General features: G+C 41.7%; 1 protein-coding gene across 4 annotated transcripts in view; it reads left to right on the top strand.

Annotated features, from left to right (window-relative positions):
- The window catches only part of SMARCC1 (SWI/SNF related, matrix associated, actin dependent regulator of chromatin subfamily c member 1), a 191,879-nt gene that overhangs the window by 53,978 nt on the left and 114,425 nt on the right, over positions 1–23,476 (top strand). For all 4 annotated transcript variants that reach the window (XR_006289179.1, XM_037891337.2, XM_037891340.2 and 1 more), the window contains 5 exons: positions 6,772–6,896; positions 11,739–11,798; positions 12,609–12,646; positions 14,688–14,809; positions 18,919–18,990. Coding sequence is in view for 3 of the 4 variants with exons in the window: in XM_037891337.2 (XP_037747265.1) it covers positions 6,772–6,896; positions 11,739–11,798; positions 12,609–12,646; positions 14,688–14,809; positions 18,919–18,990 (417 nt within the window). In the remaining variant the exon portion in view is untranslated. The remainder of the gene's footprint in view (positions 1–6,771; positions 6,897–11,738; positions 11,799–12,608; positions 12,647–14,687; positions 14,810–18,918; positions 18,991–23,476) is intronic.

Here is a 23,476-nt window from a genome sequence, read left to right as displayed (position 1 = left end):
TGGTGCAGTCATTTATTCTAAACCTAATGAGAACTCCACCATTGAGAGGCAGATATCATTAACAGTGAGACTTAGGATTTGTCCATATTAGAATAGTATTCCCGATTGATCGAATTACACTAGTGCAAATCCCTTACGTAGATAGATGCATTTATAAAGATTTAAACTTTGTTTACATCATTTTAGTTTACACTTGTAAATTACTGAATTAAATTGAACCAATCTAAGTTCTTCAGTGTTCATAAAATTTTAAATGTCTACAAAGAGGAGTTTGCAGCTGGATAACTAGAGAAAATTTTTAATCCAGTTAGCTACACTGATACAACTTTCCTAATGCAGACCAGCCCTCGCTGATTATTAGTGACCTGCAAATGATTTTTATTGTGTTTTTGCCCTTCTATGTTGCTTTGATCTATGAAGGCCTAAAAGGGTTTTTACAAGATAAAGAATGTAAGAACGGCCATCCTGTGTCAGACCAAAGGTCCATCTATCTCAGTATCCTGTCTTTCAACAGTGGCCAATGCCAGGTGCCCCAGGGGGAATGAACAGAATAGGCAATCATCAAGTGATCCAAGCCCTGTCACACATTCCCAGCTTCCGGCAAACAGAAGCTAGGGACACCATCCCTGCCCGTCTTGGCTAATAGCCATTGATGGACCTGTCCTCCATGAACTTACCGAGTTCTCTTTTGAATCCTGTTATAGTCTTGGCCTTCACAACATCCTTTGGCAAAGAGTTCCACAGGCTGACTATGTGTGGTGTGAAAAAATACTTCCTTTTGTTTATTTTAAACCTGCTGCCAAGTAATTTCATTTGGTGACCCCTAGTTCTTGAATTATGAAGAGGAGTAAATAACACTTCTTTATTTACTTTCTCCACACCAGTCATGATTTTATAGATCTATCATATCCGCCCCCTTAGTCGCCTCTTTTCCAAGCTGGAAAGTCCCAGTCTTATTAACCTCTCCTCATACGGCAGCCGTTCCATACCCCAGTCATTTTTGTTGCCCTTTCCTGAACCTTTTCCAATTCCAATATATCTTTTCTGAGATGGAGTGACCACATCTGCACGTAGTATTCAAGATGTGGGCGTATCATGGATTTATATAGAAGCAATATGATATTTTCTGTCTTATTATCTATCCCTTTGTTAATGATTCCCAACATTCTGTTTGCTGTTTTGACTGCCACTGCACATTGAGTGGATGATTTCAGAGAACTATCCACAATGACTCCAAGATCTTTCTTGAGTGGTAACAGCTAATTTAGATCCCATCACTTTATATGTATAGTTGGGATTATGTTTTCCAATATGCATTACTTTGCATTTACCAGCATTGAATTTCATCGGCCATTTTGTTGCCCAGGCCCCCAGTTTTGAGAGATCCTTTTGTAGCTCTTTGCAGTCTGCCTGGGACTTAACTATCTTGAGTAGTTTGCATCATCTGCAAATTTTGCCACCTCACTGTTTTACCTGGTTTTCCAGATCATTTATGAATATATTGAATAGGACTCGTCCTAGTACAGACCACTGGAGTACATCTCTACTTACCTCTCTCCATTCTGAAAACTGACCCTTTATTCCTACCCTTTGTTTCCTATCTTTTAACCAGTTACCAATCCGTGAGAGGCCCTTACTTCGCTTAAGAGCCTTTCGTGAGGGACCTTGTCAAATGCTTTCTGAAAATCTAAGTACACTATATCCACTGGATCTCCCTTGTCCACATGCTTGTTGAACCCTCCCTCCCCCCCGCCAAAAGAATTCTAGTAGATTTGTGAGGCATGATTTCCCTTTACAAAAACCGTGGTGACTCTTCCCCAACAAATTATGTTCTTCTATGTGTCTGACAATTTTGTTCTTACTATAGTTTCAATCAGTTTGCCCAATACTGAAGTCAGGCTTACCAGCCTGTAATTACCGGGATCACCTCTGGAGCCCTATTTAAAAATTGGCGTCACATTAGCTATCCCCCAATCATTTGGTACAGAAGCTGATTTAAATGATACGTTACAGACTACAGTTAGTAGTTCTGCAGTTTCACATTTGAGTTCCTTCAGAACTCTTGGGAGAATCCCATCTGGTCCTGGTGACTTACTACTGTTTAGTTTATCAGTTAGTTTCAAAATCTCCTCTAAAGACACCTGTCTAGGACAGTTCCTCAGATTTGTCATGTAAAACAAATGGCTCAGGTTTGGGAATCTCCCTCACATCCTCAACCGTGAAGACTGATGCAAAGAATTGATTTAATTTCTCTCTAATGACCTTATCGTCCTTGAGTGCTTCTTTAGCATCTCGATCGTCTAGTGGCCCCACTGGTTGTTTAGCAGGCTTCCTGCTTCTGATGTACTTTTTAAAAAAAAAATTTTTTTTTAAATTACTTTTTGAGTCTTTGGCTAGCTGTTCTTCAGATTCTTTTTTGGCCTTCCTACTTATATCTTCATTTGCCAGAGTTTATGCTCCTTTCTATTTCCCTCACTAGGATTTAACTTCTACTTTTTAAAGGATGCCTTTTGGCTCTCACTGCCTCTTTTACTTTGTTGCTTAGCCACAGTGGCACTTTTTTTGGTTCTCTTACTATGTTTTTTAATTTGGGGTATACATTTAAGATGAGCCTCTATTATGATGTCTTTAAAAAGTTTCCATGCAGCTTTCAGGGATTTCACTTTTGGCACTGTACCTTTTAATTTCTCTATAACTCCCTCATTTTTGTGTAGTCCACCTTGCTGAAATTAAATGCTACAGTGTTGGGCTGTTGTGGTGTTTTCCCCACCACAGGGATGTTACATTTAATTTAGGGCTGTCAAGCGGTTAAAAAAAATTGCGATTAATCACACTGTTAAACCATAATAGAATACCGTTTATTTAAATCTTTGGGGATGTTTTCTACATTTTCAAATATAATTTCACTTGCACCACAGTATACAAAGTGTACAGTTCTCACTTTATATTTATTTTTATTACAAATATTTGCACTGTAAAAAACACAAGGAATAGTATTTTTCAGTTCACCTAATACAAATACTGTAGTGCAGTCTCTTTATCGTGAAAGTTCAACTTACAAACGTAGATTTATGTACAAAAAATAATTGCATTCAAATATAAAACAATGTAAAACTTTAGTTTAGAGCCTACACGTCCACTCAGTCCTACTTCTTGTTCAGCCAGTTGCTCAGACATTCAAGTTTGTTTACAAGTGCAGGAGATAATACTTCCTGCTTCTTGTTCACAGTGTCACCTGAAAGTGAGCACAGGCGTTCACATGGCACTGTTGCAGCCAGCGTTGCAAGATATTTATTTGCCAGATGTGCTAAAGATTCATATGTCCCTTCATGCTTCATTCACCATTCCAAAGGACACGCGTCCATGCTGATGATACGTTCTGCTCGAGAACAATCCAAAGCAGTGCGGAACGATGCATGTTCATTTTCATAATCTGAGTCAGATGCCACCAGCAGAAGGTTGGTTTTCTTTTTTGGTGGTTCGGGGTCTGTAGTTTCCGCATTGGAGTGTTGCTCTTTTAAGACTTCTGAAAGCCTGCTCCACACCTCATCCCTCTCAGTTTGGAAGGCACTTCAGATTCTTAAATCTTGGGTCAAGTGCTGTAGCTATCTTTAGATATCTCACATTTGTACCTTCTTTGCGTTTTGTGAAATCTGCAGGGAAAGTTTTCTTAAAATGAACAACTTGCTGGGTCATCATCTGAGACAGCTATAACATGAAATTCATGGCAGAATGTGGGTAAAACAGAGCAGGGGACATACAATTCTACCCCAAGGAGTTCAGTCACAAATTTAATTAACACATTGTTTTTTTAATGAGTGTCATCAGCATGGAAGCATGTCCTCTGGAATGATGGCTGAAGCATGATGGGGCATACGAATGTTTAGCATATCTGGCTATAAATACCTTGCAATGCTGGCTTCAAAAGTGGCCTGCAAATGCCTGTTCTCACTTTCTGGTGACATAGTAAATGAGAAGAGGGCAGCATTATCTCCTGTAAATGTAAACAAACTCATTTGTCTTAACGATTGACTGAACAAGGAGTAGGACTGAGTGAACTTGTAGGCTCTGAAGTTTTATGTTTTGTTTTTGAGTACAGTTATGTAACAAAAATCTACATTTGTAAGTTTCTCTTTCATGAGAGGTTGCACTACAGTACTTGTATGAGGTACTTATGACGAGATAACTGACTCTGTGGATGAGGGGAAAGCGGTGGATGTGTTGTTCCTTGACTTTAGCAAAGCTTTTGACACGGTCTCCCACAGTATTCTTGCCAGCAAGTTAAAGAAGTATGGGCTGGATGAATGGACTATAAGGTTGATAGAAAGTTGGCTAGATTGTCGGGCTCAACGGGTAGTGATCAATGGCTCCATGTCTAGTTGGCAGATGGTATCAAGTGGAGTGCCCCAAGGGTCGGTCCTGGGGCCGGTTTTGTTCAATATCTTCATAAATGATCTGGAGGATGGTGTGGATTGCACCCTCAGCAAGTTTGCAGATGACACTAAACTGGGAGGAGAGGTAGATACGCTGGAGGGTAGGGATACGATAGAGAGGGACCTAGACAAATTAGCAGATTGGGCCAAAAGAAATCTGGTGAGGTTCAACAAGGACAAGTGCAGAGTCCTGCACTTAGGACGGAAGAATCCAATGCACCGCTACAGACTAGGGACCGAATGGCTCGGCAGCAGTTCTGCAGAAAAGGACCTAGGGGTTACAGTGGACGAGAAGCTGGATATGAGTCAACAGTGTGCCCTTGTTGCCAAGAAGGCCAATGGCATTTTGGGATGTATAGGTAGGGGCATTGCCAGCAGATCGAGGGACATGATCGTTCCCCTCTATTCGACATTGGTGAGGGCTCATCTGGAGTACTGTGTCCAGTTTTGGGCCCTACACTACAAGAAGGATGTGGAAAAATTGGAAAGAGTCCAGCGGAGGGCAACAAAAATGATTAGGGGACTGGAACACATGACTTATGAGGAGAGGCTGAGGGAACTGGGATTGTTTTGTCTGCGGAAGAGAAGAATGAGGGGGGATTTGATAGCTGCTTTCAGCTACCTGAAAGGGGGTTCCAAAGAGGATGGATCTAGACTGTTCTCAGTGGTAGAAGAGGACAGGACAAGGAGTAATGGTCTCAAGTTGCAGTGGGGGAGGTTTAGGTTGGATATTAAGAAAAACTTTTTCACTAGGAGGGTGGTGAAAAGCTGGAATGCGTTATCTAGGTAGGTGGTGGAATCTCCTCCCTTAGATATTTTTAAGGTCAGGCTTGACAAAGCCCTGGCTGGGATGATTTAGTTGGGGATTGGTCCTGCTTTGAGCAGGGGGTTGGACTAGATGGCCTCCTGAGGTCCCTTCCAACCCTGATATTTTATAAGGTGAATTGAAAAATACTATTTCTTTTGTTTGTGATTTTTACAGTGCAAATATTTGTAATAAAAAAAATATACACTTTGATTTCAATTACAGCACAGAATACAATATATATTAAATGTAGAAAAACATCCAAAATATTTAATAAATTTCAGTTAGTATTCTGTTGTTTAACAGTGCAATTAAAACTGATCGATTGCAATTACTTTTTTAATCACGTTTAATTTTTTTGAGTTAATTGCATGAGTTAACTGCGATTAATCGACAGCCCTAATTTAATTATATTCTGGTTACTGTTACCAAGCGATCCAGCTATATTCACCTAACCTCACCACATCCGGTGCTCCACTTAGGACTAAATCAAGAATTGCCTCTCTTCTTGTGGGTTCCAGGACTAGCTGCTCCAAGAAGCAGTCATTTAAGGTGTCAAGAAACTTTTCTCTTCAGTTGTCTAAAAGTCTTCAGTTGTGTGGTTTGGATTTTGTTTTGTTTTTTTCTGTTAATTGCATTAGATGGTCAGGTCTCATTTAACCTAAAACTCTGAATAGTAAACTAGTGAAATGGCAGGAACCAAGAGATTTAAAGTTTGGCAACTGAGAGGGGAAGGTATTTGTAGTTGACTTGTTAAACTTTTTTGGTTTTTTTGTGTGTGTGTTTTTGGCTGCTCCTATTAAACTTTGACTAATGAAAATTTTGGACAAAGACATTTTTGTTATACCTCAGCTCGGGGAGTTTAAATGTATAAGAGCTCACACTGCTCTGAAAACCCCAAGGTGTCCACTGACATAACCAGAAGAAATGAGACTTATATTCCAAGTCCAATTTTAAAAAAAATATTTGCAGATCATTTTTAAGCATTTTCATATTTAATGCCTTTGGTTTGGGACAGCAAATTGTTAATTACATGACTGTATAGTAACATCTTCTGCAAACTTCAGAGCCTGTTAGAGAATTTAAAAAGATGTGTATAAATGGGTCACTAACCTCTCTAATCTTACTAACACGAGGGCCACAAACCTCCTATTTTTAGCATTTCAAATTACCTGAAATGCAGCTGTTATATCAATATGGCAAGGCAACGCTGCATAAGAAAAGGAATTAAGAAGACTATCCATTTGAAACTGTGGGAGGAATTTAAATGGACAGAGTCCAATTTTCTGAGCTGGAATTTGGTCAGGACACAGGAGTTACACCATAGCCCCCTACTAGAATGTTACTTTAATATTAACTTGAGAAATCTACCATCTCCTAAGTCACCAAGACCACTTCCTGCAGCACCTAGGTGTTTCCATAGAAGTATCATCCTGACCCAACCCTCTTAACTTCAGAGATTTAGTGGGATCATCACAAATATGCTACAGCTTCAAGTTATCACTTGCAGAGAATTTGTCTTATCTGTTTTAGACAAGCAGGATTGTATGGGAAAAGGCGAGGTCAGAAAGAAGAGGATGAGCAAGAAGATCTTACCAAGGACATGGAGGACCCAACACCTGTACCGAACATAGAAGAAGTGGTACTTCCCAAAAATGGTAAAGTATTCACACACAAGGTGTTAGCTGCGCTGGTTTTTGTGAATGATAGACCACTAAATGAACAGCAGACACTATATTTTCACTGTATACGTTAGCCAAATCTTGGAGATACCGTCTCTACAAGTAGCCTTCCTTTTGGACTCTTTGGCCATGTGGTTTTTATTTAGACAAGGCTTTGGAATGTGGCATTCTTCTGAAACTGAGTTTACCCCTTTTATCGCAATTGTTTTTTCTTGAAATAAGTTTATGAAAATTCAGTTAAGTGAATAACAAGCTAAATATTAAAGATTGTTCTTGCCCTGCGTATTCAAGTTGGGTGGTTTGCATCTAAAAATCTACATCAGGAGCAAAGAGATTATAGCTGATGTGGCTAAGGTAACACATCAAGGTAGAAGACTCAGGAATAAAACCAAGCAGTGTTGATTCCCAACCTTCTGCTCCAAACCTTTGAAAACAATGTTTCTCATTACAGTATATATTGGGTGAAAAGTAAAGCAGAAATATATTGCATCCTCCTAACACTATCCTTAACAGAAAAGCATTCTGGGGGTTCATCGTTGTTTGAGTTTAACATAGTTTGGAGCCAAGGTACAACAGATTTGATCAATAATTAATATTCATAATTGTTTTGTGGGCAGCAGAAGTATAGTATTCATGGCACAAAACAAAGCACATTTTCCAGAATGTGTAAGAATAAAAGGCTGTGGCAGTACTTCAGCCCTGAAAAGAAGGCAAATCAGCTTTTATTAGACACAAACAGGAGCTCTGTTGTCCTCTGAGCCTGTACTGGATCAGCTGACCTCTTTTGGACTGCATGCATGTGACCAACAAAGCAAATGGTCAGTCTGACATGACAGATGTACAAAATCCAGACACATGAATCTCACTTCTACATTAATGGCTGTAAACTCCTTTTCGCTATCCATCACAGAGGAGCTCCAGGAACAGCTATATTTGGGAAATGTGTGAAAGAGAAAGCTCATGCTTTTGTTGCCTAATCTTCATATTCTGCATCTTGAATGTTCAACATTTCAGGATGGGATACCAAAAAGTGTGAATAAAGCTAGTTAAGTCAGCCACAAATGTAAGATTTTTCATCATTCTGGGCCTGCCCTTTAATTTTCTGCCATCCTTCCTCTTACCTTGATTATCACAAGTTATCATTGCGGTACCCTACCTGATGGACTTCAGATTTGATTACTTTTTTTCTCTCTGCATTGGTCAGTCATAAATGTTGTTGATTCTAAAACGGGGTTGGATATAAACATTAAAGTAGTATAGGGTGACTCAGAGTAGGAAGATAGTTTAAAATTGAACGTTGGGGTGAAGAACCCTCCAGCATAAACTGCTTATTATTCAATTTGTATTGCAGTAACACTTGGAAGCCCCAGCTGAAATTAGGGCTCCATTTTGCTAGGTATTGTACATATGTATGTATGTACGTACATACACAGTAAGACTGTCCTTGACCCAAAGAACTTACAAAGTAAATGGACAAGACAAAGGTTTGGAGGGGAAGTAGAGGCATAGAAATCAGCCTCTGTACCAGATGACTGGAAGGTATCTAATGTAATGCTGATTCTTAAAAAGGTCTCTGAGGAGATCCTGGCACTTGTAGGCTGGTGAGCCTAAATGCAGTACTGGGCAAATTGGTAGAAACTATAGTAAAGAACAGAATTATCAGGCACATAGTTAAACACGATTTATTGGGGAAGAGTCAACATGGCTTTTGTAAAAGGAAGTCATGCCTCACCACTCTATCAGAATTCTTTGATGGAATCAACCCACGCCCGCCCTCTACTCTGGGTTCCAGCCCAGGGCCCTGTGGACCACAGCTGTCTACAGTGTTTCCTGTAACAGCTGCATGAGAGCTACAACTCCCTGGGCTACTTCCCCATGGCCTCATCCCAACACCTTCTTTGTCCTTACCACGGGACCTTCCTCCTGATGCCTGATGACACTTGTACTCCTCAGTCCTCCAGCAGTATGCCTTCTCACTCTCAGCTCCTCGGACGCACCTCACTAACTGAAGTGAGGTCCTTTATAAACCAGGTGCCCTGATTAGCCTGCCGGTCCTAATTGATTCAAGTTGCTTCGTAATTGGCTCCAGGTGTCCTAATTAGCCTGCCTGCCATAATTGGTTCCAGCAACTTCCTGATCTGGAACAGCCCATTATCTTACTCAGGGAAAAGGGACCTGCTTAATCTGGGGCTAATATATCTACCTTCTATCACTCTTCTGTAGCCCTCTGGCCTCATCCTGTCACAATATTCATAAATGATCTGGAAAAGGGGGTAAACAATGGGGTGGCAAAAATCGCAGACAGTACAAAATTACTCAAGATAGTTAAGTCCAAAACTGACAACAAAGAGTTACAAAGGGGTTCCACCAAACTGGTTGACTGAACAACAAAATAGCAGATGAAATTCAATGTTAAGTGCAAAGTAATGCACATAGGAAAAAAGAATCCCAACTATACGTACAGAATGATAAGGTCTAAGTTAGCTGTTACCACCCAAAGAAGAGATCTTGGAGGCATTGTGGATAGTTTCCTGAAAATGTCCGGTCAGTGTGAAGCAGCAATCAAAAAAAGCTAACAGTGTTGGGAACCATTAAAATAGATGAAACAAAAAATATAATGCCAATTTATATATCCATGGTATGCCTGCACCTTGAATACTGCGTGCCGTTCTCATTGCCCCATCTCAAAAAAGATGTTTTAGAATTGGTGAAGGTACAGAGAAGGTTAACACAGACGATCAAGGGTGTGGAACAACTTCCATATGAGGAGAGGCTAAAAAGATCAGGGCTGTTCAACATAGAAAAGAGATGACTAAAGGTCTATAAATTATTAATGTTATGGGAAAAGTGAATAGAGAAGTTTTATTGACCCTGCTTTGAGTGATTGCACATGTCCTTGCCATTTCAGTTGTATGCACAGCTGGTGCACTGGTGTCAGATTCCCCCCCCCCCCCCTCGATGGTACTTGTCAGGGTGGCGCATATGCCCTCTGCCTCATGCTGCTGCATGATGATACAAAAGTCAGAGCTTCCCCCGAACCTCCACAGTTCCTTCTGACTGCCTTTAACATTTTTCCTTGCTATTGCAAGTTTTCCCTTGTTCTTAGTGTTGTATATAGTTGATGTACAGCCACATGGAATCAAGTTCTTTAAGTTGAGGATAGCATACAAATTGCCAGAAACCATGAGGGGGATAATGGAAGCCAGGGTGATGATGCAAAACTTTATTTTCTTTAAGTATTTGTTGAGCTCTTGGTGTGGTATATGCCTGAGATCTCCTTTTGCTTTTGGGATTCGGAATAAGAGAGAAAAACCTCTTCCCGCTATGTAATGGAGGAACTTCCTCTCTCTCTCTGAGTCTTACCATTGTCCTGTTTACCAGACCACACTATCTCCTATGGACATCATAAAATCCCTAAGTACAGGAATGAGAAGAGGGGTACGTCCCTAATTTCAGGAGTTAGGCTCCCAAGTGCTGTTTGGCTTTGAAAATCTACCTCTGAATTGTTGGTTTGTTTGGGTTTTTTTGTGTTTTCTTCTTCCTGAAACAAGTATGGTCACTGCCAGAGGCAGGATACTGGACTGCATAGACCATTGTTCTTTTATGTGTTGGTAGTTTGTATGGCCGTCAGTAAATTAACTTACTTTAATTTCTTTAATTTTTTTAATCTGAAATACAATAGCTCAGTTCCTGTGATGTGGAACATGGTAGTTTGAGGTAGTTTTGGTGGCTTAGATCTAAGGATACTGCACAGTGTGCACCAGCAGTAAACTTCAGCCACTACTACTCCTGAGGGAATTCTGCGCCAAAATATTAAATTCTGTGCACAATATTTTATTTGTCCAGATACACAATATAATCATGCCAGTTTCAATTATTTTGGTAATTTATTTCAAAATATCTGTCAGCAAATATGTCTGTAGCAATACAGACAAAAAAAGACACAGATAATTTTTTTTGACAAATAGATTCCTTGCTAGGCATATTAATACAGAACTTTAAGTAATTCATTTAAACTACAATACAGAAACGTATTTCCCACATCCCTCAGAAGCAGTGCAAAGGCTTGGGGCAGTCAGGGGTAACGGAGGAGCTGAGAGAGAGGGAAGGAGCCTGGGAATGAACCTGCAGGGTTGTTGGATATGGGTAGGAGAAGTATGGAACAGTTGTTTTTGGGGGGGGGGGGGGGGGTTAGGGAGTTGAGGAGCCTCTCTCGTGCAGACCCTGGCTGACCCCAAGCCTCTCCCATTCAGTCAGGCACATCTGCCCCTGTCTCTGTGTGGCCCTGCATCTCCACTCCCATTCAACCCCTGGCTCAATGCTATCACCCCACTAACTCCTGAGCCTGCGCCCCAGTCTGTCCCGCCACTAGCCCTTCTGCACCCCAGTCTGTGACTCCCCCAGCAGCCCTATGGGCCTCGCTATGTCTGTCCAAACCTGGCTCTGCAAGCAGGGTGCTGTGATGAATGCAGCCAGCTGCTGGCTGGTCTTGTGCCACAGTGGCCTCGGGTGGATGAAAGGTGGAACTGCAGCACTGCTCTGGCAGAATGTATTTTCTGCAAGGGAAAAAAATTCTGCACCAGACATGAATTCTGCCTGTTCGCAGTGGTGCAGAATTCCCCCAGGAGTACACAATATGGAGAGCCCAGCATATCTGTAGTAATGTATGGGGTTGGCCTTTTCTCCCCAATAAAATACAGGTATGCTGGTGTGGCCGGTGAGACAGGTGTGCTTACTAGGGAACAGTGTGCTTGTAAGGATTGAATCTTGATAGAGCGGGCACAAATGTCACATTTGCAATCTTGCTTGCTTCCACAGTGAACCCAAAGAAAGACAGTGAAAACACGCCAGTGAAAGGAGGAACAGTAGCAGACCTGGGTAAAAAAAATTATATATTTTTAATTCTTCTTAGTCATCGTCTTATATAACGGACCCCGGTTTGTGCAATAAATGTTTGTAATTTTTTTTATATTTAAAAAAGAAAAATGTGGTGAAACCAGATACTTGAAATTTTTTTTACATGTTCTTCCATCTGCGGAATTGCCATTTGGTACTTACATTCTACCTTCTAATGCAGATGTATGTGATCAACGTTATCAGTTTTGTTCCTTGAAGCTGCTCCCTTGTAGACATACTTTACACTATTACTGAGCTTGGTGTATAGGGGCAGATACTTGCCTTTTCCAGATCCCTTCTTTCCATGTACTGGGAACCTACATTCTGGTGTGCAGGGCAGCATATAAGGTCCTGGGCCAGGGGTAGTCAATTTATTTTATTTTATTTATTTTTTTGTCAAAGTCCAGATTTCTTGGTCAAAGTCCAGACTCCCGAGAAACATTTTTCACTTCCCAATAACAATGATGATGATAAAAAGATTTTGCGGTCCATTCAAAAGCATCTGCTGGTCTGGATTTGGCCCACAGTCTGCCTTTTGGTATCAAGAGGGCTTAATTATCCTTGCTGTGTATTTCTGCTCTTATCCTCTTTCTCTATGGCAGCTCAGTGTGTACATGAAGAAGAGATTATGCTTTAACGATGCACTGTCCATGCTCCTTTTTCTTGTCTCTCCTCCGCCCACCCCAGGCAAACAAAATCCTGTCCAGTTAAATGACTGTGGTGTACAAAGGTTTGCAGGTAATCCAGCTGCATTTTATTAGAGTTTAATTCTCTTTGCTCTTTACCTTGCAGATGAGCAGGATGAGGAGACAGTTGCTACAGGAGGAAAGGTAACAACTGTTCAGTTAGAAAAGTTTAGTAGGAAATAACCTTCATCTGACCTTCAAGAACTCAAACTGTATCTTGCTCCTAAATTGTGTTTAAGAATAAATACATCCTTTGTAGGAGAGAGTCTTCTGCTTAGATGAAGTTCTCCTTTATGTAGTAAAAGAAAATTTACTTAGTATTGTGAGGTTACTACACCCTTTTATACATTATAAGTTAAATGGAATCTGAAGAGACTTAAATAACTTCAGCATGCTTTGCTAGGCTTTTAAAAACCTGAGATGTGCCCTTTGTTCTTTAGACTTGGTCCTGCAGACCTAAATGCAACTGGAGCATTGACTGTGAACAGACTGCAGGATTGGATCCTCTGTTTTGGGGAAAAAATTATTAACTGAATTGTTGAACATTTGTCTTATGTATAAACAATTTGCCAAGTAAACCTCACTGCTTTGGCAGAGCAATGACCTCTAGAGGCCACTTGTGCAGATGAGACAGACAGATTTCCAAAATTTGGTGCATCTATTTGCATGTGTGGAATTTGTATGCCTAACACTTACACCTGTGCACGCCAGTTAGGTTTTTTTGCACTTGCACGTGTCCAACTTTGAAAACGTGTCCCATACTCACTCTACTTAGTCTGTGCTATTCTTGTTTTGCTAAACTTTGGGTGTATATCTGATTTGTATGTGGGTTGTCCTGTTTGAAAAGGGGAGAGAAGAAAGAATCTTAGGCTGCGGTGCTCATGGGTGTGAAAAATCCACAACCTTCAGCGCCGTAGCTGTGCTGACCTAACTCGCCATGCAGATGCAATTACATCGAGGGAATAATATTCCATTGACCTAGCTCCCGTTGCTCAGGGAGGTGGAGTTCATAAAGCAGCAGAAAACCTCCTTCCATCATTAGTCTGTGTCCACGTTGCGGGATTACAGCGCCGTAGCTACAGCAGTGTAGTTGTGCTGCTATAGCACCCGTAATGTAGACATGGCTGTAGCTGTGTGTGCCATCCATCCAGACGGTAATCAGTTACGACTTTTGAAATGTTATATAACCCCCAACCTCACCCTGTCCCCTTTTCCCTCCACCCCCACTCACAGAGTACACAAAAACCCGTACACAGTGTTCATTGTCATCGTGCCTTTTCAACAAGAGCTGCTTCCTCCAACAGTTACATTTTTCAACGCATTCAGCTCAGATTTCCTTCTTAAACGTTGCTGCTACAGCCCAGTAATCTCCCCTAAAGAGCCTCAACAGCCTCTTTCAACACAGCACAGCTTCCAGAATCCTGGATCAGGCCAGGTTTGGTGGGGGTTGTTTTTTTGTTTCTGTCTCAGCAGTCCTCCTCAGAACAGGATCCCATAGTCAAGGAAGCCGAAGCCCTCCTGGTGATGCCATTTGCACAGCCATGCGCTTATCTCCAGGATGTAGCCGTATCTCCCTCGGCCCCTACCCCTGACTGAAAGGATCATTGGGAACACTACCTGCGCCCCCCACCCCTTCACCCTCACTCTGAGCCCTGTAGTCACTTCTGATCTGCTCAGGGTCATACCTTGTAGTATCATTAGGGCCCACATGCACGAGCAGCATGGGATAGTAGATGGCTGGATGATCCTCTGCAATCTGTGTGGCCGACTGAGAGCGGTGGTTCATGGGTTAAGATAGGATGAAGTACATTTCTTTTTTTATTCCCTTTTCTTGAACAGTCCTCCACATTGGACTGTCAGCCTCTGAGTCATGCTAACCACCTGCAAGTATTCCCCGGGATCAGTAGTACTAGACATAGCCTATCGAGGGACTTGCATGTTTCTGATTAGGATGCTGTATTTACAGTTCTTATTGCCAGCGCACGTTAACTTGGCGTGTGAACCTTGCTACGGTACATTGAAAGTTTCATAGTGTGCTTTGAAATGCAGCAGAGTGCACACAGCCAGCTAGTACACTGTAGATTCACACTGCAGCTTGCTGTGCACTAGACCACTGTGTAAACAAGTCCTTATTCATGCTACACCCCCATTTTTAAGGCTTTTTTTCGTCTTTCTCCTGCTGTAGGAAGATGAAGATCCCAACAAAGGTGATCAGAGTCGATCCATTGACCCAGGTGAAGACAATGTCACAGAACAGACCAATCACATAATTATTCCAAGCTATGCATCATGGTTTGACTACAACTGGTAAGAACAAAATCTGGGGAGAGGTTTCAGAGAGTTACTGAAGTTTGTTTCACCAGTTAAATATCTGGGCTGGAATTTTGTTGAGTTGCAAGCAGAGATGAATTTAGTTTAGGTCTAGTGCCTTCTTGACAGCTATCCCCATTGCAAAATGCACTTTAATGTGATTAGAAGTTCTTTGCTCTTAGTCTTGAAGGGGTTGTGGTAGGTTAGAATTAAGGTGGAGAAGCTTGCGTGGTTCCTGTCTTCAGTATGCCTTGCCTTGTCTATTGTTGCTTAGACTTATTTTCGTGAGTTCCAGATTTGCTGATAACCTTTCTGCTCACCCATAACCTACCATGGCTGCTAATTTTTCTAGAAATGGAAAATGTTTAACCATCATGGGTTTCAAATATTGGTTCTAAAAAGATTACTTATTAATTGAACTTTATCTGTGGGGGGGAAAATGTCTGCTTATCTTTGAATTCCTCTTCATCATTTTTTATAAGGAATGTCCACCTTATGACTGTGTAGCTCAGAGTTCTAGGTGAACTAACCAATGCTGGTAGACTTCCACATCCAGGAAATGGGTGTGTGTTGGGAGTGGAAGAGGAGAAGTATTAGTGACTATATCTAGAATTGCTAATCACTGTTGTCTGGAAACCCAGCCCTTACTATAGTGATTTTTTTAAAAATACATGTTTTCAAAACTCAGGCGAGAGAGATTGTCACTCACCTGAAAAGGCCATCATTTGAGGGGAAGACCTCTTTTCCTGTGTGCCATTTTAGGGTTATAACATTGATGTTTCCTTTGTTGAAGTTCTAGGCAGCTGTGACTGTAAATTCTAATCTATACAAATGCATCCTTAACGCGTGTTTCCAAATACTCAAAAAATGACCGTATTTGTCAGATGTCGTCTTTCATTATTATTATTTGAAAGAGATGCAATGGTTAGGTCATTAGCCTGAGATTTGGGTTCAGTTTTCTGCTTTGCCAAACTATGACCCTTGGGCAAAGTCCCTGTGCCTACAAATGAGGATAAAAGATGGCTATTAGCCAGGATGGTCAGGGATAGTGTCCCTACCCTCTGTTTACCAGAAGCTGGGAACGGGCAATAGGGGATGGATCACTTGATGATTACCTGTTCTGTGCGTTTCCTCTGGGGCACCTGGCATGGGCCAATGTCAGAAGACAGGATACTGGGCTAGATGGACCTTTGGTTTGACCCAGTATGGCTGTTCTTATGTTAAGAATACTGTCCTACCTCGCAATGTTGTTGTGAGGATAAATATATTAAAAGATTGTTAGGTGCTTAGGTACTCTGGTACTGGAGAGAGAGAACGTTTTGTATTACGGTACCACCCAGAGGCCTCATTCAGAATCAAGGTACAATTATGCTGGGGCAATCAGGCAAAATCCTGACATTTCAGTTGCAGGTTGTTTACTAAGAGGATTCCAAATTAATCTGTTTATAGCAGCAGTAATAATCCTAAGGGGGTCTCTCAGGCAGCTAAATCAGTTTGTGCATCATGACTGGCAGAAACTTGGTGCTGAATTTCTATAGACCCATACAAAACTGCTCATTGGATCATTAACGTCCACTATGACACTTAATAGACAACATATAGCAGGTCTGTGGTGAAGGAGGTCTGACATCCAGACAGCAACAAATTGATGTGAAAGAAAGCCCAGTGTGTTTTGGACTCTAATACTTTCTGTGGCTGTTACTTCACCAGGCTGATGGATTTAGGGCTAAAATAACCATCACAGCAGAATAGTTTCACAGGCTGTTCTAGTAAAGCAATGGCATTGAGTTTTTGCAGTTTCTGGAAACTCTGTGATTCTTCTCTGGGATAGATGTTACTTTCTGGAGAATTGGATAGCACATACTTGAACCTGTCCCACCCACAAACTTCTGACAGTAGCACTGCTGATGCCGTACCGCTAAGATACTTGTTTGAGTTATTTGAGGATGTGAACAAACTATTCACTGCTACACTTTCAAATTCAAAGTGTGCTTCTTTGACATGCCCAGTCACAAGTAATCTAGTATCTTTCTGGCAAAGAATTTTATAATCTGAAGCATGCTTAAGCACCTTAGACTGTACACTATTTTCTAAAATATTTTGTAAATTGTTATGGAAAAACCGTCATTCTAAGGCTAGTATCATTTGGCTCCAGCAAAAAAAGAGAATTTTTGTGTGTTTTGTATAGCACTAGCATGACCAGATCCTGACTGGTGTCATTGCAGCCACTCCCCCACCGAGCAGAAGTGGCACCTTTTGAATTACTTGGCGCCTTTAAAATTTCTACTCAACTGGCGGCACGCCGGGTCTTCAGTAGCACTTTGGCATCGGGTCCTTCACTCGCGCCGGTCTTCGGCACTGAAGGACCCCCCACTGCAATGCTGCCGAAGACCGGCGCGAGTGAAGGACCCGATGCCGAAGTGCTGCGGAAGACCCAGAGCGCCGCTGGGTGAGTACCAGGGGATGGTGCCTTTTTTATCTCCACTCCCCCTGTTTTTTCCACCTGGCTATGCCACTGCCCCCACACCCTTATCCCACCCTCCAAAGAAGTTCTATCTAAAGGCCATCATAACTGTCCCCAGTTCTTAACTTCATACAAAATAGTTGTCATTGTATGAGCTTATTAAAGTAATTTTATGGAGGGAATCTCATGCCATTTAAGCTTCTTTTACAAAGCAGGGTGGACTTTTTTATCATAGTTCAATAGATGGCAAGAGAATTGTATCCAGAATACTGTGTATTCCTTGCTGCTTTAATACACATAACCCAGGAAAGGGCTCATCCATTAAAGCATGGAGAAATGGGTTGAATAATCAAGGATTATATACATTTTGGCTGACAAGTTTGTTTTTTAAGCAAAATGAATTTCTATTTGCACTTTATATTTCAAAGCCTGGTATAAGATTTTCATATTCTATTTACCTTGTGTGGATTGTACAAAATGAACTGACTAGCTTTCTGGTGATAGAATTCTGGAGGTGGAATTACCCTAAAGCTGAAATGTCTTGGGATCAATTTGCTTTGTATTTTTTTAAAGTAACGGATCAGCAAATCATATTTCCTCCTTATGCTTTCTTTGAAGGATGAGAGAAACTAACAGAAATCTCTTCACCTTCTACAGCATATGTTACTTGTAGCTCGTCTAGTAAAAGCTGTAGAATGGTAAAGGCTTCTTTCATCCCCTTTTAAATGGACCCAGTCAACTAAAAAACTCCACTTTTATTTGAAATTTTCCCCCATAGTATTTACATGTAATGCATTAAATATCTGACTAAAATAAATTGAATTTTTACTTTATCCTTTGAGCTAGTTTACTTTGTGTGTTTGATAGCACTTCATGTATTCTCAGTTTTGCTGTACAATAAGTCAGTTTCCTCTTTTATTTGTGTGGATCGTTCACATGGCAACAGAGGAAAGAGAATTTTTTGTAAGAAAATGAGATTGTAAAATCCCCCCAAAACAGCTAGAGTTTTAATTCACTTTTAAAAAATTGACTAGTGCAAAGCTTTTGAAATATAGGATCATAAACTTAATACTCCTAAATACCTATTTAGGCATTTGCCTGACTTTCAAAGTGATGAGCACCCAATTCTAATGCTGCATGATTTTGAAGCAAATATTTGCAAGCTTATCATTACATATGAATTGCAAATGTTTGGGGTTTTTTGAGGCCCTGTGGTGCATACTCTCTGCTAATTAGACTGGGGTGCAGGCAAGGGCATTTATCAACCTATAAACTTTCAAAACATTAGACTAAAAATCTCTTTTTATGGGTTAAAAATCTTGTTTCCTCTCACTCCCCCCAAGTCTGATTAAAGGAACGTTGGGCATGTATCTTTTCATCACTTGAATTAAGCACAATCTTTGCAATTCATGTCTGAATTGCTCTGCTTATGTGGTTAAAACTAAGTAATTAGAGAATATATTTCCATATGCTGTGTTGGAATATTTAGGTGTCTGAACAACAGGGTTCGTTTTAAATGTTAGCACTTTAGGTGCTCATGTTAAGGCTGGGTAAAAGTTCTTGAAGGTGAATTCAAGCTTTTGGCATCTGGATTTTGTATATTCTCTTTAGTAAGCATGTTGCTTATCACACTTCCTTGCAGTATTCATGTAATTGAACGCCGTGCTCTTCCAGAGTTCTTCAATGGGAAAAACAAGTCCAAGACTCCAGAAATGTAAGTAAAATGCATAGATATAGGCCTGTGGCTGTGTTCCCTAGTGAAGCCTAAGCAATGCTTTCAGTTCCAGAAACACTGTAGTCCTTTCCGCACCCCCCCCCCTTCACATACACAAGGGTGAACTGATGCATCAGAAAATAGTGTAAAAGAGCATTGAGGTATTCCTGGTCTGTCCATTGTCAAGAAGTATCTGTTTACACAATTAACTTTATTGTGATTTAGGTAAGAATTGTACATATATCTAAGCAATATTAAGCAGGTTGGATATCTAGGAAAAATACCCCTGATTAATGGTTGCAAAGCTAGTACAGTGTGTTATGTACACAGTAAAATGGTTTCTGAAAGAAGTTTAAGGTTTTTTAAAGCATACATAATAAAACAAAACATGAAAATAGCTAGCTGCCACTGATCTTTGTTTACAGATATACAACACGTGACCACATTGGTTTAAACATAAAAGTTCATAGTTCCAAGTATATAGCACAGAGATTATGCAGTTCCATTGTAAGCATAAAAAAATCAGAATATCCCAAGCCATCTAGTGACCATTTTTCATTTATAACGTACCTGCTTTCATGCACCTGCAATTGTGCTGTTCTGATTTGAACTAGAGGTTTACATCCATCATTGTGGTATCTAGTGCCTATCATCCGCTGCAGAACTTTACACAATTGTTTAAAAATAACAAAACCACTTCCCACAGGATCCTAACTACGAATGCTGCTTTTCAGAGCTGGGAATGGCAGTTTTGGTGTCTTTTATTTCAGTGTAAAAGTCTCTTTGGCTGTAATACCGTCTCGAAATATGCCAGGTTGCTCTGTACACCAGATTAATTTCTGTGTTCAGTTCAAGACGTAACATGATAAATATTTTGATGCAAGATAACTGGCTTATCCCAATAATTTGCTGTTTTCCTTGCAATCCTACTGTATGCTTTAATAGGTGTATCTCCTCTTTACCATCTGTTTAAGAAGATCTTCCTATTAAAATAATAATGTAATTATGTTTATTCATACACACTAGCGACTAGTCTTGGAAATATTGCCTTTAACATGAAAGGTTAAAAGGAAATTGTCAAGATAAATCTTATTTTTTGTTAATAACTCTTTAGATTATTGAAACTGAGAGAATTACATTTACTCTTCACTATTTGCTTTTGTAAAGTATTGCATGTCTGTCAGCACAAACAGTAAAACTATGCTATTGAACATTTGTTTAAAGTGTTTCACTGTCAGATTTTTGTGGAATAGCACAAGGCTGTTTACTGGGTTTTTGGCAATACAGGAAGATATTTAAATTGACAAAACTCTGTTTTAAGTTAAAAGGATTCATGAAAATATGTCTGCTCACACTAAATCTTTAAAATCTGTGGTAACACCGTAAAACATTATGGCACCAATTTGGGTAGATGGATCTTGAGTGGGAATTTTAGCACATTTTTGTGTACTTGCTGCAATTTCAGTGAATGCTGCATATTTTTGGCATTGGGATTTAAAAGCGCAAGTTGAATGCCAAACAGAAGAAATAAACCTTTTTTTAAAAAAAAATAGTTCGGTTGTTCAGTTATGACACACCCCATTCCAAACACACAGACAGCATTTGTGTTGTTGGTTGAAATATTGGCCGAGTACCACTGGTGCAAAGATGTGTCTTAAAGGGAATTTTTGCTGAGGGTGAAGTCTTCACCTGAATACTACTTTAACATAGCTTTCGTCATCCATCACTAGTACTTCATTTAATTAGCATGCTAGAAAATCACACAACTGATTATATCTGCTAACAGAATACACCTCCTTTAAAGATTGCAAACATAGAGTTCTCACCTTCCCAGGGCAAGACGAGACACAACTCTCATAGCTTTTAAGACTTTTGATCCTTTTGAGGCTGTGTCTAGAGTGTTGCTGACTCTTCAACTGAATGCCACATCCTGGGTCCTAGTGCCAGTCGTGTTCCCCTTCTGTGTGCTGGGAGGCTTCCTGTTTTCTGTGCAACAGAGAGTGCCTGTGGTGGGGCTGGGTAAGGGGAGGGTTGGGGAAAATGAGGGAAGAAGAGGTGTGGGGAAGGAAGCAGGGGTGGAACAGGGCAGTGGGAGGTGAATGTGGGAGTGAGGGGGATGAGATGGGGAAGAAAAGGGGATAGAGGAGTCTCGGGGGCAATCGGGAGCCCAGCTGGGGCTCCCCCGTTAAGGTGGGCCATTGAACCCTCACCCTGACAAGCTCTGTCCCTTACCCCAGACCCCTCTGACGAGCCCCCCACACCGTGATCCCCAACCAGCTACACCTGGATCCCCAACCTAGAAGCCCCACTCCCCCAGCACCCAGACCCTCCACTGAGCCCCCTGCTGATCCCCAACCACCTTCACCTGGATCCCCTGCAGAGTCCCATTGCCCGTGCACCCAGAAACCCCCAATGAGCCCCTGTGCATCCAGATCTCCCACTGAGCCACCCGCACCCAGACTGCCCCACATAGACACACTCACCCTACACCTGGCAGGGCCCCAGGGTGTTTCTGGGGCAGGCCCAGCCCTTGCATTGTATCAGGGTCAGGTGCAGCCTCACTGCCGAGTCTGTGTATTGGGGGAGGTGGGGACTTCAGGGTGATCTCCCACCCCTATGCAGCCAGTGGCCTGTACTCCCCGCTGCCATGCTGGAGCCACATTTATTTATTGAAAAATAAAATTTGCACAATTATAAAATATTGTGTGCAGAACTTTTAATTTTTGGTGCAGAATTCCATCAGGAGTAAATTTTTCCTTTTCAGCATGTCATCTTCTTCCCTTAAGCGACAGTAGCTTTAAGTAGTGTACTTGTAGCAAAAAGATGTCAGTTAAGAATAAGCACAATTGCTACATTCCTGTGCTTTGGTGTTGAATGTTACATGCATGGGTGTCAGAGCTGCCTGGGTATGTCTGAGAACCATTAAGTTTTATGAACCCCTTCGATCACTCTTAGAGGCTCTCAGAGCGCCTCTTGTAAGTAGGCCTTCAGTTGAAGCATTAGTTGGCCAACGCTCGCATAAGAGCTTGCAGGCAGAGATATTCGTAGCTAGAGAGAAGACTGATACTGATCTTAGAACCTTCATCTTTGACACTGAGGGTATGTCTACACTACGAAATTAGGTCAAATTTATAGAAGTCGGTTTTTTAGAAATCGTTTTTTATAGTCAATTGGGTGTGTCCCCACACAAAATGCTCTAAGTGCATTAAGTGCATTAACTCAGCGGAGTGCTTCCACAGTACTGAGGCTAGCGTCTACTTCCGGAGTGTTGCACTGTGGGTAGCTATCCCACAGTTCCTGCAGTCTCCGCCGCCCATTGGAATTCTGGGTTGAATGCCTGATGGGGCAAAAAACATTGTTGCGGGTGGTTCTGGGTACATGTCGTCAGGCCCTCCCTCCCTCCCTGCGTGAAAGCAACGGCAGACAATCGTTTCGTGCCTTTTTTCCTGAGTTACCTGTGCAGACACCATACCACGGCAAGCATGGAGCCCGCTCAGCCACTGTCACCGTACGTCTCCTGGGTGCTGGCAGACACGGTACTGCATTGCTACACAGCAGCAGCAGCAACCCATTGCCTTGTGGCAGCAGATGGTGCAATAGGCCTGATAACCATCGTCATCGTGTCCAAGGTGCTCCTGGCCGCCTCAGTAAGGTCGGTCAGGAGCACCTGGGCAGACCTGGGTGCAGGGACTAAATTAGGAGTGACTCGACCAGATTATTCTCTTTAGTCCAGCCAGCAGTCCTATTGTACCATCTTATGGCAAGCAGGCAGGAGATGAGGATGGCTAGTAGTCCTAGTGCACCATCTTCTGCCAAGCAGCCAGGAGACGTGGATGGCTAGCAGTCCTACTGCACCGTCTGCTGCCAGCCAAAGATGTAAAAGATAGATGGAGTGGATCAAAACAAGAAATAGACCAGATTTGGTTTGTATTCATTTGCTCCCCCCTCCCTCTCTCTGTGAAATCAACGGCCGACAGTCATTTCAGTGAGGTCTGTCAGGGGCACCTTGAAAAGTTTAATGGAGATTCAGTCCTGCCTGAAGTACCGGGGGGGAGGGATAGCTCAGTGGGTTGAGCATTGGCCTGCTAAACCCAGGGTTTTGAGTTCAATCGTTGAGGGGGCCATTCTGTGTGACAGTTGTTTTTGTTTCTCCTTGATGTAAAGCCACCCCCTTTGTTGATTTTAATTCCCTATAAGCCAACCCTGTAAGCCATGTCGTCAGTCGCCCCTCCCTCCGTCAGAGCAATAGCAGACAATTGTTCCACGCCTTTTTTCTGTGCAGAAGCCATACCATGGCAAGCATGGAGCCCGCACAGATCACTTTGGCAATTAGGAGCACATTAAGTACCACGCGCCTTATCCAGCAGTATATGCAGCACCAGAACCTGGCAAAGCGAAACCGGGCGAGTAGGCAACGTCTGTGCGGTGACGAGAGTGATGAGGACATGGACACAGACTTCTCTCAAAGCACAGGCCCTGGCAATGT

This window comes from Chelonia mydas, chromosome 2, assembly GCF_015237465.2.
Source record: "Chelonia mydas isolate rCheMyd1 chromosome 2, rCheMyd1.pri.v2, whole genome shotgun sequence".
Classification (NCBI taxonomy): Eukaryota; Metazoa; Chordata; order Testudines; family Cheloniidae; genus Chelonia; species Chelonia mydas.
The sequence above is the reverse complement of the archived record's forward strand: the minus strand, read 5'-3'. Positions and strand labels throughout refer to the sequence as shown.